Raw genomic sequence first — 19,834 nt, 5'->3', positions numbered from 1 at the left:
TCTTTACAAATACTCACCTCTAAAATCCATCCCATGAGTAATCATTAGATAAAAGCCAAGGTCTTTGCTGAAACATCTCAATAATGCACAAAACAATAACAAGCTTCAGGTTATATGTAATTAGCTTTTAATTTACATAAAAATATGCAAAGGAACTGTTACAGCATGCTATTGTACATTAAAAACTTCCTAAAAGGTTTGAAGTTCTTACTTTATTGTACACAGCCACTATGAAGAACAGTAAGTATGTACAGTGCTCTGAAAATCTTAAGCCCTCATACAGTTGTTTTAACACTTTCTTTACAGCATTAAAACAAACTCAAGAATAATAAATAAACTTCTACTTTCCTAATTCAGTCCCTGTCTTCAGCTAAAAAAGCTGGAGACAATACCTACGTGTTTTCAAACTAACTAAAAGTGCTAAATTCACACTCTAAGATCTAATTACAACAACTTAAAGGTTGATGATTCCCCCCAACTCTGCAAAATTCTAACCAGTCCTGGTCCTTAAATGGTTTACCCAGTATAACTTCTTCAAGCTATTACCATCTGATATTCCACAATGTATTTTCATTTGCTGTCTGAATGATATTAGAATTATTTCTTGTACCACAAGTTGCGGTTCAGCAGGACACAACAAACTTTCAGGAGTCAAAATCAAGACAGTAGAGACAGTGCAGTCAAACCAGGCCTTAACTACCCTTACTGTAACACTAACATTTAAATATTATTTTGTAAGTAATCTTTTTAAAATTACAAGGTTAAATGGAATGTACTATGGACATGGGAAATAATTTGGTTTAGATTTATATTACAGGGTTCAAAAGCTGAAATTCAAAGAGTTACGATTAAAATTACTCATGAATGGAGAAATACTGTGAAAATCCGAGGAATATCTACAGATTTTCACACAGAGTTATTCTGCTCATGCATTCAAAAGGTTTCATGTTTGAGAAGGTATTGCTAGAATAAAATATTGTATGGATAATGTACTTCCTGTGAGTAGGGAGACAATTACCCTAAATATGACAAGAATCTCAGTTTTAAAAAACATGCATTAGAATAAGTGTATACAAGCATTATTATGTGCAGAAATCTGATAATAACCAAGGTTTCTTTGGTTCGGTTAAGAAAGGCAAAGTAAAATTAGTATTTTCAAACAGTTAAATAGCTTTTAAAGTGTTTATTAGTAAGGTTTTACTGTTCATGTATATCCTTGAAAATAAATCCTCAATGCATCTGTCAAAATTTGGTAGGACTAGATCACTCCATCAAGAGCTCACAGAAAAAAAGATAATATGCTCCAGAAACGATTTGTGAAAAACTCAGATCCATATTTCATATCTGCCACAAAAGCTCATCAGAGTAATAACCCTCCTTCTCCTGGGTGTTATCCTACCATCTGCTGCTCTATTACTTATCTTTATTTTGCAACTAATTAACAGCATAATCTTCTAAATTCAGCAAGTTAATTATCATTATTGTGGTCTTTGCAGCATCATCAGTCCTTATGAAGTCTTGTCTCTCCACCCCTAGAGAACATATGAAAATGAAGTAGGTTGTGAGAGGGTCTGTTTCTTTAGAGTAGGCTCATTAGGTGTTTGCTGATTAGCTCGGCATGCAGAGAGACAGGTCAGAAGAATTCTGCTGAACACAAGGTCCCATGCCAGGCTCCAGCAAGTTAATGTCGGTTTCTGAACATTTGCCAAGCTTGCCCTCTGTCATTTCTCAGTAGAAGCCTCCTGCAGAAAGCCTACTGGTTGCCCACTGTGCGCAAGGTATTTCTCAGATTGTGACAAAAGGTTTTATATATGTAGAAGGAGATGGAGGGAAACAATTGGTGTTAAACTGATTTTCAAGTTCTCTGGAAACTTCTACAACCCACGCAAAAGTGTCTCAATATTAAGTGTACATCCACAAGCTGTACACTCAAGAAAAAAAGGGGGGGGAAGGTTTAACAACTAGGGGTATTTGAAATACAGTAAGCATACAATTACAGTCATAGACTTATAGAATAGAATCGTTTGGGCTGGAAGAGACCTTTAAAGGTCATGTAGTCCATCCCCCTCCCATGGGCCGGGACACACTCCACTAGGGCAGGTTGCTTGAAGCGCCTTCCATGCTGGCCTTGAACTCTTCCCAGGACAGGGCATCCACAGTCTGTTTCCAATGTCACACCACCCTGACAGTAAAGATTTTCTTCCTTATATCTAAATTAAATCTACCATCTTTCAGTTTGAAACCATTATGCCTCATCCTATCACTACATGACCTGACAAAGAATCCCTCCCTATCTTTCCTGTAAGCCACCTTTAAGTACTGGAAGGCCACTATGAGGTCTTCCTGGAGCCTTCTTCAGGCTAGCAACCCCAACTCTCTCAGCTTGTGCTCTCAGGTAAGGTGCACACCTTGATCATATTTGTGGCACTCCTATAGACCCACTCAACAAGATGATGTAATTGTTATGGTGGGGACCTTAAGGCTGAACTCTGCTCCAGGTGGGGTCTCACCAGAACAGAAGGGAAGAATCATCTCCCTTAACCTGCTGGCCATGCTTTTTTTTTTTTTTTTTTTTTTTTTTTTTTTTTTTTTTTTTTTTTTAAGAATAAACCAAATCAGGTTGGAAGAGACCTTCACAAAAAGTCTTCACAAAAAGATCAGAAGCAATTCGGTATGTTTCGAATTATGAATCCTTACCTTACTATTTTGGTTTGGTTGTGGTTTTGGGTTTTTTTTAGTTGGTTTGTTGGGTTTTTGTGTCGGGTTGTTGTTTATGTTCCTTAAACATAGCTCTTATGTTTACTTCTAAGCTTTTCTAAAATGCCACAGAACTGATGCGCACTTGGTTTTACTTAAGTACACAGAAGTAAGTTTCTGTAGTATAACAGCAAATACGAAGTCATGGCAGAAAAACTGACAATTTATATTAAGCGTGGCACAGAAATCTGAAACTCATTTTCACTCCTATTGAATGTCATTCTCAGCACAAGATACAAGGATATTTTCAAAATAACAGCAGTAAAAGACAGCTTGTGTCAGAACAAAATCTCTAACCATATTTCACTTCAGCTCTATAAGCAAAAGGAGAAAAAAGATCCAAGAATGTTCAAAACTATAGTAACAGTGCCTTTCACAGCTGTGAATGGACCAGCTATCTTTACTACGATAATTTCAATATTGGACAAAATTAAAGTTTCACATAATGTCATGTAATTATCCCATAACACTGCAATATTGCACTGACATACAGTGCTGTATGTTTTTGAAGCAGACACAGAGATTGTACTTAGTATACTCTCCAACAAAATTCCACTAAAAGCTGTTTCAGTCAGGAGCCTTTTGTGATAATGTCACCAATCATAAGCATTTGGCTCACTGCAGAGCCCATGCTTAATTTTTTTCTCTCATGGCTTTTATTTTTTGTTTTACAACCTTTATTCCCCCTCATTATCATTTGTCAGGCAGCTTAATGGTAACCAGAGAAAATAGCATTAAAGCAAAGAAATAGCAGACTTCTGAAAGTGACATCTCACGAATAACCAAAACTGCCATGCTGTAGACGTTAACACTTCAGACTAAACAAAAAACGCAGTTCTGATGATTATGCATTTATCTTGCATACTCTAATCTAAAACCACTTTCAAACATTTAAAGAGAGCCTGCCTACAATGTGACGTCTCCAAAAGCTGTCCATATCACATCAAGGGCAAAAAAAGTTACTGAGCAAGCTATCACTTCCACTACCTTTAAAGAGTTTTAAGACTTCTAGGATAGCTGAAGAAAAACTTCCTGTGTTACAGGAAGGCATCCTGGACATCTTCTGCCAGTTATTTTAAGCCTTAGCTTTTAGAAATCAAAATGTTGCTATTTTTTACCATAGTTCATTCATGGGTTTATACAAAAATATGTGATGCCCTATGTACAAATGGATTTATACAACTCATAAGAAAACAACATGTATTCATCAGGAGTAAAGTGTGTTGTTCCCCCATTAATAAAAATATAGAACTTAAGGGTCCCAAAACCATATTTAAATTATTTAACTCCCTAGAACTCAGAAGTAATGTCACTACTTTCTCTAATTTGATTTGTATCAAATTAGCTTTCCTTCACTTTTTCACAATAAAAAAAGGAAGTCTACACAGCAGTAGCTTTTTGTAAATAGGTAAGAGAAATGAATGATTGAGGTAAGACATTAAATCAGAGCTTGAAGTGCTTTTCCTATTGCATAACTATAAAACAAGTTAGTTCCTTGAAATGTCATGCAAGGAACGAACTGCAGAGAGAGCCTCTGTAAGAGGCACAATCTGCAAATGAAGGGAAGCACCTGGTCCCTGCCTTGGTTTGTGCTAGGTATTTAGTTAAAAACATAAGGAATTGTGCCTTCTACACGTGACAGATATGTATCTGACAATTTGGGGATATTGCATCTTAAAAGTGGTAAAGCTACTGTAAAGAGAATTTCACTCTGCCTCTAAAGCAGACAGATGTGTCAATGAAGAATACCTTGAAACAGTATTGCAGAATGCCATATTAGAAAGGTACAGTCTTTGAATAAAAGAAATGTTCCAATGTTTGGCAACCCTTTCAGTGAAGAAACACTTCATAAACCTCCCTTGGCACAACTTGAGGCCATTTCCTCTTGTTCTATCACTTGTTACTTGGGAGAACAGACTAACAACCACCTTGCTGCAACCTCCTTTCAGGCAGGTGTAGGGAGTGTTAAGATCTTACCTTCAGCCTCCTCTTCTCCAGACTAAACAACTCCAGCTTCCTCAGCTGCTTCTCATAAGATTTCTGCTCTAGACCCTCTACCAGCTTCTTTGTCCTTCTTTGGACACACTCTAGTACAAAAATTTCTTTCTCATAGCAAGGGGCTCAACAACACAGTACCCTCATTAGTGCCAACTACATGCAGATAATCACTGCCCTAGTCCTTCTGGTCATGCTATTTCTGATACAGGCCAGGGTGCTGTTGGCCTTCTTGGCCACCTGAGTACACTGCTGGCTTATGTGCAGATGGCTATCAACCAGTATCCTCAGGTCCTTTTCTGCCGGGCAGCTTTCCAGACACTCTTCCTGAAGCTTGTAGCACTGCATGGGGTTGTTGTAACCCAGGTGCAGGACCCAGCACTTGGTCTTGTTGAATCTCATACCATTAACCTCAGCCCACCAATCTAGCCTGTCCAGACCCCCCTGCAGAGCCTCCCTACCTTGAAGCAGATTAACACTCCCACTCAATGGTGTCATCTGCAAACTTACAAAAAAGATACACTCAATCCCCTCATCATATAACTGATAAAGAACTAGACCCAGTACTGAGCCCTGAGGAACACCACCTCTGACCAACCAGCAACTGGACCTAACTCCATTGACCACCACTCTTTGGGCCTGGTCATGCATCCATTTTTTCACCTAGGGAAGAGTACACCCATCTGAGCCACAAGCAGCCAGTTCCTCCAGGAGAATTCTGTGGGACACAGTGTCAAAGGTTTCTCTGAAGTCCAGGTAGACATCATTCACAGCCTTTCCCCCATTCACTATATGTGTCACCTTGTCATAGATCGTATTTGTCAAGCAGGCCTGCCTCTTGTAAAACCATGCTGACTGGACCTGACAATCTAGTTATCCTGTATGTGCCATAGGATGGCACTCAGCAGGATCTGCATCATGACCTTCCCCAGCACTGAGGTCAGACAGGCAGGCCTATAGTTTCCCAGATCGCCCTTCCAGCCTTTCTTGTGGATGGATGTCACACATGCTAACCTCCAGTCAACTGGGACCTCCCCAGTTAGCCAAGATTGCTGGCAAATGATGGAAAGCAGCTTTAAGAGCACAATTCTGCCAGCTCCCTCAGCACCCATGGGTGGATCCTGACTAGCCCTACAGACTTGTGTGTCTATGTAGTGTAGCAGGTCACTAACCATTTCCCTTTGGGTTATGGGGATTTCATTCTGGCTCCTCATACCCGTCTTGCAGCTCAGGGGGCTGGGTACCCAGTGAACAACTGGTCCCACTACTAATGACTGAAAAAAGAAGGCATTTAGTACCTCAACCTGTACATCTCACCACCACATCCAATAAAGCATGGAGACTCTCCTTAGGTCTCCTTTTGTTGTTAATGTATTTATACAAACATTTTTAACTGCCTCACAGCAGTAGCCAAAATAAATTCTAGTTGGGCTTTAGTCCCAATTTCTTCCTGTATACCCTCATAACACCCTTGGTAGTTCTCCTGAATTGCCTTGTCCTTCTTCTAAAGGTCATAAGCTTTCCTTTTTTTCCAGAGTTCCAGCCAAATCTCTCTGTTCAGCCAGGCTAGCCTTCCCCATCAGCTCATCTTTTGGCACATGAGGATGACACGCTTGTGCACCTTTAAGATTTCTTTTCTGCCGTATGTCCAGCCTTCCTGGACTCCTTCAGCATTCAGGACTGCCTCCCAGCATGAGGGAGAAATGTGGCTACGGTAGGCAAAAGGACACAGGAAGTGTTCCACTAATTAAATGTAACAATAAATCCACTAATTGCAGTATCCTGTTAATAGATTAAAGATACACTGTGATGAAACACAGATTGTTCACTTAGGAAATTTCAGTGCATTAGCTTACATTTCAACTTCAAATGTTAACTATTAATGAAATAAGAGGCAAACAAGCAGCTGTAAAATTAAATACTGTTTTGTGTTGGCTTAGCCCAGAACACAAGTGAAACATAAACCTGATTATCTTTGCAGAATTTAGGGTATGTCAAGAAAAATTATTTTCCAGAGCAACAGGAAAAAAAAAAAAGGATTTGGCATCACAAAGATTAGAATTTTAAAAATTACATGAAACTACACAGTTAATAAACCATCACATACCTGCCAACAATGTATCACATGACATAGCAAGTCAGTCTTCCTATTGTAAGCTTTTCTACATAAAGCTTCTCATTAAGTTACTTTAAGAGTGGTAAGAAATTACAGGTTTTATTTTTGTAAGTGCGTGCTACATAAAAATAAGTAGGCATAAGAAATATACTTAGTTCTGACATTCTTGAATTGTGCTCTTGCTTTACATTAATCACGAAGATGAAATATTGCAACTACCCTTTCTACAGGCTTAAAAGAAAGGATAAGCAATCACTGAAGTGCATATATTAGCTAAATTCTAACAAGATGACTAATGAGATTGTTAAATTTTGAAGCCAATGATCTTTGTTTCACCTGAGTGATTGCTTCTTCCAATGTGAGATCAGCATTCACCATATACATGTAATTCCTTCTACCTTTTTAACACTCTGAAGAGCAAATCATTTGGTAACATGCTTTGAAATCTCATTCCTTGCCCATCTAAAAAACCAATTCCTCCTGAATTCACAAAGCAGAATTCAGTGCATGAGTTTCCTGACTCTAAGGAACGTGCAATTTCTGAAAAAACTAAGTTCTTGTTTTCACTTTCTTACATTCTTCTCTCCTGGATTTAAGATCTCACCAGAGATGCTTACATTTAAATAGTTCCTCAGGTGTTAAAGGATGCCTTTTCCCATTCCTAGAGGAACAACAATGCACAAGAACAAACCTACCTTTCTGTCCCTCTCTACAGCAGGTGTTCCTGATTCTTTTTTAGTATGAAGTAAGACTCAGAAGAGGAACACTATTTTGCAAGAGAGACACTGTTTACAGCGGCATGTTGTAAATACGTAAATGGGTTAATTACTGTTTAATACATTGTAAATAGCTTTAAAATAGTTGAAACAAACAAGACAGTTGAAGCAAGACACAAATATCTAATGCTGCAAAATATTTTTCAATTAACTCAAACACAAACAAAATAAACTTCCCTCTGAGTCATTCACTAGCCGTTTTCCAAAATAATGCCCAAACTGCCCCAGTGCAACAGAAACAACCTCCACACGCAGCAACTGCGTAACAATGTCAGTTACACAAATAATTACAAAGCTCTTGGCAAATGGACTATACACAGCTGAGATTTGGAAAACACTTAATTTTTTTTTTTCCTGTCCTAGGTTTTGAAAAGAAACATCATATTCTTTGGGAGAATATATATTCTGATTCTCTGAAGATGATGTTCACTGTAAAGATGCTACTAATCTTGTCTTTCTTCCAACTAACATTTCCTGTCCTCTAATAAAAGAAAGGCATTTAGTTCATTTAAAAGAATGATTAAAATTAAGATCAAAACAACCATTAATAACAGAAATAACATAGGCCAGAATTTGAAATAACTGTAAAATAAATGCAGCTGTTACTGTTCTGTCTTTATAAAATTTGTACTCGCAGAAACTAGATTAACAAAAGAAAACTAAAGTAGTTTTAAAGAACAATAGAATGTAATTAGTTTCTCAAGTTACTCTTCTTGAGGAATAATGGAGTTTTTCACTTACCAATTTAGCCTCAGACTGCACTGGCTGTGGGGAGGAAGGCCCTGGGATTCCTGGGATACTAGGCACCATGGTGACAGGTCTAACAAGCTGACCAGATAAAGTATAAAAATGAAGAAAACCTGAGTATGTTATCATAATAGAGAGCATATGACAGCACTACCCTCTGAAGCCAAAACAGCTATCAAGCTGCTTAAAACTAAGCTCTATGCTGCACTTATGCAAATCTGCTCTTCTTTGAAATTAATATAGCATCATGCTTACTTACTGGAACTGCAGCAGGGACATGCACATTAGAATTTGTGATAGATGCAGGAATAGCAACAGGCATGGTTTGTCCATTAGGAAGATGTAACAGCAGAGGAAAAGGACCTGGAACCGGACTGAAAAAGGAATGAACTATATAAAAGAAAACTTATCCAGAGAAAAGAACAACTTTACATATTGTTTTAAATTGCTTTGTTTGTTTGCAGTTGCAATGTGCTATTTATTCCAAGATCAAAAATATGTACTTGGTGATGGAATTGTATTTCACATGTAGTGATAGTTGTATGTTTCATATGTAGTAAAGCACCGTATTACACCAAAGCACCTGAAGTTTGTACATTAACTGCAGAAACAGTAACTGAAAGTAAACAGGATGAAATATTTCAATTTCTGTAAGAGAATATGTTACTAAAACTGATAAAACTTACACTATTGGTCTGTTAGAGGATGGAGCCTGGGTAATAACAGTACTAGATGTTGGTGATGGTATTGCCTGCTGAATAATAACACTTGAGTCAGAACTCGTAAGTAGAACATTAGGAACCTGTAGCGACGCTGGACGAACTATTGTTGATGTAGGCTGTGCAGTCTGCTGCAGCGACACCTCCTGAGGAAAAACAAAGATGGATCAGTTTGCAAAATACAATTACTGACTATTCATTCCAACTGTCAAATGAACAGTTTGATGGAACACTGCAAAACTTCTGCAACATGATGAAAGTAGAGTTAGTTATACAACTCAAAATACTTAAAAAGCCCCAAACCATTTGGATGAATGATGTAAACCTTCAAAGAGAAATTGTTCCAACAGTAATTTTAGTTTCATGGCAAAGCCTGGACCTACTTATGCTAAAATACTACCACTTAGAATTTATTTTTTTTAATCAGGTATTAAGATTTTTTTTCCCCAAGATATCCACGGCAGTATCAGCACTATCATGTCTACCCACAGTCTGAATAAGGGAAACATTTTATGGTGTACATTTAATTTTCAGTCCATTATTCCAGCTTTAAACAAGAAGACATAAAGAGTTTTATATTTCAGTAAAAAGAAAAAAAAAATTAAGCCCTTATCCCTTGATTTTGGTCACCAAAGCACTGCACTAATTAAGTAAAAATTCTGCCTGAAATAAAAGTTTTTAAATATGTTCTGCTGAATAATATATAGAATAGTAACATACATGAAGAATAACAGAGAAGGGAGAATAGATATGGGGAGGAATAACACCAGGCACAAGTACAGACTAGTGGACATCCTGCTGGAAAGCAGCTCCATAGAGAAAGACCTTATAGTCCTAGCAGACATGAAGTTATCCATGGGAGAACAATGTGCCCTTGTAGCCAGTTGTGCTCAGCAGGTATAGGGAGGTTCTCCTACCCTTCTACTCTGCCCTGATGAGACCATACCTGCAATACTGTGCCCAGTTTTGGGTTCCCCAGTTCAAGACATACAGGGATGTGCTGGAGAAAGTCCAATGGAGAGCTACAAGGATGAACATCTCTCCTATGAAGAAAGACTGAGAGAACTGAGGCTGTTTAGTCTTGATAAGAGGAAGTAGAGAGGAGATCTTAACAACTATAAATATCTGAGGGGTGCGTGTCAAGATAAAGGTGCCATTCTCCTTTTTGTCGTGGCCAGTGATAGGACAAAGAACAATGGGCACAAGCTAGAACACAGGAAGTTCTACCTCAACACAAGAAGACTTCTTTATGGTGAGGGTGACAAAGCACTGGAACAGGCTATCCAGAGAGGTTGTGGAGTCTCCTTCTCAGAGACTTTCAAAACCTGCCTGGATGCATTCTCATGCATTCTGTCCTAGGTGATCCTGCTTTGGCAGAGGGGTTGGACTCAGTGATCTCTGAAGGTCCCTTCCAACCCCTGACATTCTGTCATTCTGCAATTCTGTGAATTTGCAACCATGAGATTAAGCCAAAGTGATCATAACTTCACTCACTTTTACAAAAAGAAGTTTAAGCCTATTCAAAGGCATTAGAAACTTACTGAAAGAACCCCTCTAATTCTGTTACTCTTGAAACTAAAAAACTGTTGAATTAGAAAATATTTTACAGAAGAGGATCATTATTTTATTTAAGAAGTGTTTTCAAGAGGTATATTTGCACTGAGATGTAATTTTCACTTCTAATTATGCTAATTAATACTGAACCACTACTGTATAAAGATATTAATACCCTGCCAAAATTAAGAGTGCTGGGAATATGCATCAGCAGTGAAAAAACCAAACTAACCTCTGAAATAAAGATGACTATAGAAAATCAAGTTTTAAGATTTGGACTATGATTTGCTTTATTTAAGCAGCTGTTCATGTATCCCTTTTACTGGTTTTTGAGACTACATGATTACCTATGATTACTTATCCTTGCTGGCTAACAAAACTTAGTGAAGCTTTGTAAAGACACTCTTAAGTCTCTTCTCATGCTGGTGCTTTTTGGCAGGGTAAGCGGGACAAGCTGAAACATGAGAGGTTCATACTGGATACAAAAAGAAGTGTATTTGCAACAACAACAGCCTGGCACTGGAACAGGTTGCACTGAGAGGCTATGTAGCCTTCCTCCTTGGAGGTTTCACAACCAAACTGCGTAAAGCCCCAAGTAACTTGATCTGAACTCAGACCTAATCACTGCTTTGGGAGGAAAGTCTGACCACAAAATCTTGAGGTCCCATCCAACGTAAGTTAACCTATGACCCTAAAAAGCCCTGCTGAATTTTGGGAATAAAGTAGCTAATTCTCTCAAATGCCAACTGCCCACTGAAAATACATATTAAAGGCTGAGTAGAGCAACCATAATGCTTCATTATGTTCTGCTCCTAACATTTTTATTTATTGAAATAAGAACAGAAATAACTAATTTCACTGATTTTACTTCATTTCATGTTCACAGAATCATAGAATCAACCAGGTTGGAAAAGACCTCAGAGATCCCCAAGTCCAACCTATTACCTAACACAACCTGGCAACTAAACCATGGCTCCAAGTGCTGCAGCAAATCTTTTTTTGAACACCTCCAGGGATGGTGACTCCACCACCTCCCCAATGGCCAATCATTTTTTCTGTGAAGAACTTCATCCACACCTTGGCCCTAAGCTTCCCATCACATCTTGAGACTGTGTCCTCTTGTTCTGTCACTGGTTGCCTGGGAGAAGAGACCAACACCCACCTGTCTATGACCTCCTTTCAGGTAGTTGTAGACAGCAATAAGGTCTCCCCTGAGCCTCCTCTTCTCCAGGCTGAACAACTCCAGCTCCCTCAACTTCTCCTCATAGGGTTTGTGCTTGAGATCTCTAACCAGCCTCAAGTATCCCAATGTTCTTCTCAAACTGAGGAGCCCAGAACTGGACACAGTACTGAATGTACACTCTACACAAGGTTCTTCAAGCAAACTCCACAGGATCCAAACACTTCAAGTCACATATTGAAGTTACCATTACAATTAACTTTGTATTTCTTCTTTACAGCAAACTAAAACTAAAACTGATTTGATTGCAATTTCCTTCAGTGACAGACAATACCTCAGTCTTTCAGTAAACAGCATTCAAGTAAACACTTAACTAGCAAGTGCCTGAGATGACCATTTTTAAACATACACTGCTATAACTTAAGGAGTATAAAATTTAAAACAAATTATCTGGTGCTTTAGCTTTGAGTGAGAGCCCATTCATCCCTATATGTTTTTCCAGAACATCCCCTGCTGTTCTGCAGAACAATTTACAGTTAAACACAGGATAAACAGAAAAATGTACACATGACACGTTGCAAACAGCTGCCATTATTTTAAAAAAATAAATCAAAGAAATTGAACTCACACTGCTTTTTTATGAATGATGCCTTTTCAAACATAGCATGAATATTAAATTTTATTTCCTTTATAGCTTTATAGCAAGGCAAAGAAATAACTGTGATGAACAAAGCTAACTAAAGAATCAAATAAATGAAATATATATCCAAATGAATATGGCAAAAATTTCCTTTCACCCAGCTAAGCAGTGTGGCTATTATTGTGTACAACAAACTAACAAAACAGTTCTTACCTTTTCATCATTGGTTGTAGACTCAGGATGAGGTAAAGGACTATCTTGATGAGTTGTCTCCACAACGGAAGGCTCTTCAATTTTATTCCTTATAATTGGTGTTGCAAGAGGAGACAGATCTAGAGGCATCTAAGAGCAACAGTATGAAACAAAATGCCTCAATCTCTAAAAATATTAAAATAAGCAAGTGTAAACAACTAAAGAGAAATAGAAGCTTTAAAACAACAGAGAGGTGCTGATGTTTGGAAAATCTTGATGTAGGTGCATCACCAGGCAAGGTTACTCTTCCACAAACATCAATCTTCAGTAACGCTTGGTCTTTCGACACCAATGTCAGACTAAGTATTTTCTTCTTGAGAACTAAAAACGCTATTAAAATTTTCTTTTCCCAAGAGTCACAGGATAATTACAAATGATATAGGACTGCTAAACTTAAAAATTACAGTTAAACAGAAGTATTATCCTTCTATAAGTTGTTAAATTATACGCCACGGAGCACAAAATCCTAACTACATTTCCAAATTAAGAAATCTACAGTGAACAATTAATTTCAATCTTATTGCAGCAAGTAATTATTGAAAAAGCAGGTTTTATATTACTACACAGTTAAAACTCCCTAGGAGATCTGAAATGCCACAAAGAAATTAGATTTGAAAGCCTATACTCCTGTCTATCCTGCTATCCAAATACTTAAGGAAGAACTTCCTCCAGTGTTAATGTCCAATTTATGTTTTTCCAGATGCTTTTTTTCAATTCATTTCCTGGTTTTCCTAAGGAATATATCACTATTGGGCAGGGAAGACTGTTAGAAGTAGAATCTCTTTTCATACATGTGAACATGAAAGAGCACAGAAAAAAACCCTAAACCACCAACCTCCTAGAAATGTGCTATTATAGTAAATTTTACCACTCACTGCCATGATTGCTTATGTGGATTAATCAGGCATAGATATGGCAGAACTTTGTTTCTTTGCATAACACAGTGGGCAGCTTGGAAATTTAGTATAAAGAAATTGTCAAAATGTTAAAGATACTTTGCGGTACCTATAACCTCCTGCAAGGAAGTGGTGAATTACACAGAAAATACAGTATGAGTAAAGCAGTATTACCATATGTAGTGTTTTAAGAACAGTTAGCACACATTAATTAAAAAAAAAATAAAATTATTGGTGTAGTTGCAGTAACAAAGCAAGGATGAGGCATCATCTGGAATGGATAATAATACTATTCATAACTACCTACAAAAACCTTTACTGAAAAAAAATGCAGATACCTGGAAAGTACTAAAATAAATAGAAGAAACCACATTTAAATGTAAGGGAATATAAAAAAAAACCCACCCAACACCATGAGGTTGCTAAACTAATACAGTCCAAATTTTTCTTGTATTATAATCTGTACTTTACAATAAGTAGATCACTAGTTTCTAGGGAAAAGCAATTTCAACACATAGATAACAATTATACCAAATTACTGACACTTCTTCAAATGTAGTGACTCTTTAATTCTCATTATCATGACTATTAATTCTCAGAATTACATCAGTATTTTAAAACTGATCAAAATAATGTGTTCACGCACTATTCTTTTCACATGATCTGGCTTTATTTCTGAAAAAGCTTTACTTTTCAGACAATTTCTTCCTAATGAAATGTCAATCAAAGCCATTGATTAACTTCAACAAATATGGACTGCATCCTGAAGAATTAAGACAGTCAATGTGTCCCATTGTCTGTGCTAAATACACAAAATTAATTAGGTAAAGTAACTTTCAGAAGAGCAATCTTATAATTTGCATTTTTTTCTATGCACAATATATAAGCAGTTGGCAAATGACTAGTGGTATAGTTTAGAAGGCAATACATAAACTTAGAAGCTTTATTTTTTAAATGGAATTTCTGGTACAAAAAAAGGTAGAAACTCTGAGGAAAATAAAAAATTTGAACATACTTTTTTAATGTCATCTTCAGAAGCCTTCTTAAACTCATTCTCAAAAGGACTTGCTAATTCATTGAATAAGCCCACTTCCTCACAGTTCTTCAAGAATCGAGTTGGTGTTGGTGTCTGATCTGAAATGAAGTGTATAAACCCCCCCCAGTTTTATTTTTAAAATACCATTTACGAACCTACTTACAGTAAATATTTTCCAGGAAAAATAAAAAAAAATTAAAAAAAAAAAAAATCTAACAAAAAAGACATGGTTAAGAACTTTCTTTTGCCTTGCAAGGCAGAAACCAGAAGGCATACTCCACCTGCTGGAGACAAGCAACTGACGTTTGCAAACCAGTAAGCCCTTGAGTTTTGTGAGTGTAAAGCATTTCTGCTGCGTCCAGAAACCAGAGGGAGCTATTCTCAAGTGCCTAGACCAGAGCAGCAGATCACTTGTGAGCAAGCAGACTTTATTTTCAGATAAAGATAAGGCCTACATGAAGGCTTTAATTGAAGGGGGAAAAAATAAAAAGAGAAAAAGTGCACAGGTCACAAAGTTTGCTGCTTTGTTCTCATACTGTGAAAACAGTAGTGATTACTTTCCAGTGCCTGGAACTTCTAGAAGGAGTAAAGTGTGATACTGTACACAAGACTGTATTGACTCCCATGATGCCTGTATACTCAAGCTGTAATCACAAGACTTCTGGTATCTGGGTGACTGCTGCAACAAACAGGTTTCACAAAAGTCTTTCTATACTGTTCTTGGTACTGGGTAAATTCCCCTTATTTTACTAGGATTACCAGCTCAAAACTAACCACATTTTCCACATCTAAAATACCGTAAAGTGGTATTATGTGCACCCTTACTAAAAAAGCTGGCACGGCTACAAAGAGAAAGACACTGCCATAGCTTCATCCTGAAACATCTGACTATTCAAAAGGTTCTCTTTCCTATGGTTTAATTGCCAAGGACTGCACCTAGAATTTTAAAATGTGTAACTCCATTTTTTCTGTCTGCTTGTCCCAACAAATTAGCCACTTCCAAGGGGGAAAAAAAAAATAAAAAAAAAATCAGAAAATGTCTGAAAGCCTTTGTGAAGTTCAGTTATACTGTTCCACCACTGGGAAAACAAACAAGCAAAACCCCAAACACAAAACAAGGTGGCTATAACTTTAGAATAATTAGCATGACCTGTCTCCATTCAAGAACTTTAGAATTTACAATGTAATCAATTATCCATCAATGATTACTTCTGATCCTGGGCAAACAAAATAGTGATGGATCACTATGAATTCAGAGGTGAAAATACAGTAAACACCGTTCTAATTTAAGCTAATTTTTTCCCCTCTTTCTTCTGCTATCCCACTTAAAGAGCAAGAATCACCAATTCAATCTTCTCAGGTCACCACAGCATGTAAAAACCACTCCATATTTTAAAGTGTAAGACACAAGTAATAATCAATGAATAATTAAAAGTTAAATACAGTTTGCCTTAATTAGTGTATGTTCTTACTAAATGTGTATTCAATCAGTTAATTATTAAAATATGGATAATTGGAAAATATTTAATTATGTATCTGATCCAAATAAAATTTACTTATGGAGAGTAATACTGGCTGCAAATTCTGACAAATGCTAATTATGCAAAAAAGTATTGCCTAAGCATACACTGCAAACAACTAGTGAAGAAAATGTTTCATATTCTCTTAACTTAATTCTATGCATTCTCTTCAGAAAAAAACATTAAATGTATGTTCATTCCAGCAGGAAAATGAGTAAACTAATTATAAAAGTATATACTAACCAGCCACAATGACACTATCATTACGAGCCGGACCAAATTTCAGTGTCATCTCATGTTTATGTTTATGGACAGCCAAATGATCCTCATTGGTAAAACGCTGCAGCAGAAAGTTTAAAGAAATAGTTGTAATTTTGAGTGTAAACAAAGAAAGTGCAACTCTACAGAAAGTCATTCATACAACATATAAAACTATCATTACTACACTAACAATCCTCCCAGGCAGATATGTCTTGTTCCTTAGTAAACAGTACCCAGCAGCCACATTATAAAACTCAAATGATGTTCACAGTAACTAAATAGTAATTATATCAGGGAAATGGTATTATAAATACCTGCATTCATCAAAAGTCTAAGATAAAATTTCAGAGTGCTGCAGACTTCATCAAGCATTTTCAAACAGCCATTTGCTATACTAATGGATCTTGACAATATTTAGTAATTGATTACCACTATTTGATTTCTCTATTGTATGTATTACCACAATAATGAGAATTGATCTGTAATCACAAACACAGACTTTGCAGTATTTAGTAGCGTAAAGTATAGCTCCTGCCACTGATTATTTACTACATACGGTAAGAGGCAGATAGAATGGGAAACACTAGAACAACATCAGACAACTGAAAAGCTGTGAATGAACTAAGCAGCATTTTAAAAATCTCTCAAGTTTTCAGAAGTATACCAGTTTTGTGCATCCCTCCCCAAAAATTTGAGGTACATTCTACAAATAAAAGAGGTAAGCATACTAACTAGGTGCTGTAAAACACACATTCTCACAAGCAAGAATAGCTAACTTGAACTTTGCTATGCACCTCTAATTGTGGGTAAAGTTTGTGTTTCAATTGAGGTAGTTTAAGAAAATATTTCCCAATGTTTCTTTTACTAAAAATAGTATGTTTTACAGAATATTCAAATTCATACTTTGTGAACATCTGACTCCCAATATATGTTTCTGATTATTCCTCAATAAGTCACTCAACACATATTCTGTAACAGACACACGTAAAGTGTCATCTCTCAGAAAACAATACAGGAAGCTTAGTTGACCTCAGAGCACAGCCATCCAGAATATTTCTGTAAGGAAGGATATGTGTATGTGCAGCAGAGAGGGAAATTAAAAATGAAGGATCACTGAAAGACAGAGTGATACAGGCCAGGCTCATTTTTTTTCTTTAGAACACTGTTCTCCAGGGTTCCAAATATCCAGCTCTCCATAGCTCCTGTGCCTTATCTCTAGATACATCAGAAGTCAGAAACTTTCTTGTTTTATCACACTAAGAGACTTAAATACATCTTCTGTCCTCACTATGTGATGGACAGCCTCCTTCAGAGGGAATAGGATCTCCAGAACCTGACTCCCTCTCTTTAATCTACAGTACAAGCTGTCATCTGGAGAAGCCTTGACCACATTCAGGGACATGAACTTCTCTCTCCTCCTTCAGTGGAAGCAAGAACTGCTGTGGTCCCATGATGCATCTTCTGACAGAGATTACATTGAAATGAGATTCAAATAGGATGAGGATGAACATGTAGCTTAGAAGGCAGTTCTCTTCTGTTATTTTTAATGCCTCTGAACATATCAGACATAATAAATCTTAGTCCTTTCCCACTTTAAAATACAGAAGGCTCCACTAATTTAACACTAATGCTATCATTAACCATAAAAAAAGTTTTCAGAATGCAAATGAAATATTTTGAACTCAAAATCAAAATAAATCCAATTGTACTTATATAATGAAAAAATACAGCTTGTTTTAAAAACCACTTCTATAAAGGATGCAGAGAGGTCCATCTCACGCAGCAGTTAATGCAAATTCATTTATTTTCAGGTCACCAAAATGTTAAGACAGCTTCCTTTTAAGCAACGATCTGCTAAAACACTCCATGTTTTTACTTTTCTGCTCACATTCAGCTCTGTATCTACTAATGCTATTTTATAGAACGTATTCAAACTACAATAAGCATTGAAACACATTTTGTGGCATGAATACCGTTAGCACCTTCCTATACATAAATACAAAATGATGGGATTAAGTATTTGCAGCGACTACAGTTGAGAATATCAGTGACAAGCAAGCTTCATAATGAGCTCCCCATGAACACTAATATTCTGAAAAATACAGGTTACTTGATACTAATTAGGATGTTTCTTGCCTTTTTTTATGAAAGAAAATAAATCAGGGCTAACACATGAAATTGTTTTCAGCTGACAGGGCAATTTGATAAGCAATTTTCTTCTATGGATAACATTTTTGGAATAAACACACAGAATGCGAGAAATTCTTGCTGTCATCCACTTTTCAGCAAAACACAGACACTTCCTACCAATTATCATAAATCTCCTTTTCTCTGATCCCTAGAAATACATTTCACTGGTTTATTTTTATTGGATCAATGTTAGCAACTTCAAGTCAGACCATTACCTGGCCACATCCAGGGGCAGTGCATAAAAAGGGTTTGTCATCACTCATATTCCACAGGTCGTTGAGCTACCTGTATTTAAAGTGAAAGTGGAATAAATTATACAAATATTGCAAAAAAAAAAATCAATACATCAACATCCTCAGAATATTTTAACAGTCTATGGGGCAAGAATTTCTGCCTTCTGGCTACACTAAGAATCTAAATATCCAGGATACAAGTAGATTCTGGATTCCAAGTTCTGTCAGGAAGGTATAAGAAACAAAGCAGAGACATTAGATTTTGAACATACACCTCCACCTGAAAGGCAAATACTCATATGTAGTCTTTCTAATTGTAAAAAGTATCTGAAAACATAGTAAGACAATTAGCCAGTGAAATAAAAATACACTGTAATGAAGATTCAATTCCCATAATTAAAAAAAAGAGCAAAGCAAATAGGCAATACCAAGTAGTCAAGGATACAGTGTCAACAGTATGGGAAAAAGTAGTTGATTCCCTTGTCTTTTAATCATCTTTTAAGTGCATCCTTAAAGATAAGCTAGTAGATGGTCCTTTACGCAAACTGTTAAAAATTTTACTGAAGTGCATGATTTTGTTATGTTTCACCTATATAACTAAATTACCAACAGGCTAAAAAAATATGAATAGAGACTAATTATATTTTGGACTGTTTGGTATACTCATCACATATATTAATACACATACCTGCCAGATTTCACATATAAATCTGTTTCATAGGGCAAACTATCATATCCTCCTTTTCATGGCAATGAACTGTAATTGAAAGAAAATAATAAATACTGTGCATGTTAAACATGTAATAATAGATGATTTTTTTAAAGATAAATGATATAATGACCACTATTCATCCATGAAACACAACATTTTTTCAAAGAAGCAGTTTAATCCTCTCAAGCTGTCTCTCAGATGTAAAGAGATGTTTCTACTTTCTCATCCTGCAAGCACAGAACAGGTGTCA

General features: G+C 36.6%; 1 protein-coding gene across 6 annotated transcripts in view; it reads right to left on the bottom strand.

Annotated features, from left to right (window-relative positions):
- Positions 1-19,834, bottom strand: part of ATF2 (activating transcription factor 2) — a 45,581-nt gene that overhangs the window by 16,345 nt on the left and 9,402 nt on the right. For all 6 annotated transcript variants that reach the window (XM_068138539.1, XM_068138541.1, XM_068138535.1 and 3 more), the window contains 8 exons: positions 19,561-19,629; positions 18,855-18,924; positions 16,432-16,528; positions 14,648-14,766; positions 12,698-12,826; positions 9,078-9,256; positions 8,651-8,765; positions 8,386-8,472 (listed from right to left, as the gene is read on the bottom strand). In XM_068138539.1, the coding sequence (XP_067994640.1) occupies positions 8,386-8,472; positions 8,651-8,765; positions 9,078-9,256; positions 12,698-12,826; positions 14,648-14,766; positions 16,432-16,528; positions 18,855-18,902 (774 nt within the window). In that variant the 5' untranslated portion in view covers positions 18,903-18,924; positions 19,561-19,629. The remainder of the gene's footprint in view (positions 1-8,385; positions 8,473-8,650; positions 8,766-9,077; positions 9,257-12,697; positions 12,827-14,647; positions 14,767-16,431; positions 16,529-18,854; positions 18,925-19,560; positions 19,630-19,834) is intronic.

Source organism: Melanerpes formicivorus, unplaced genomic scaffold (assembly GCF_026170545.1).
Source record: "Melanerpes formicivorus ecotype bairdi unplaced genomic scaffold, bMelFor1.0.p_v2 SCAF_5, whole genome shotgun sequence".
NCBI classification, from domain to species: domain Eukaryota; kingdom Metazoa; phylum Chordata; class Aves; order Piciformes; family Picidae; genus Melanerpes; species Melanerpes formicivorus.
This window is presented reverse-complemented; position numbering and strand designations above follow the sequence as displayed.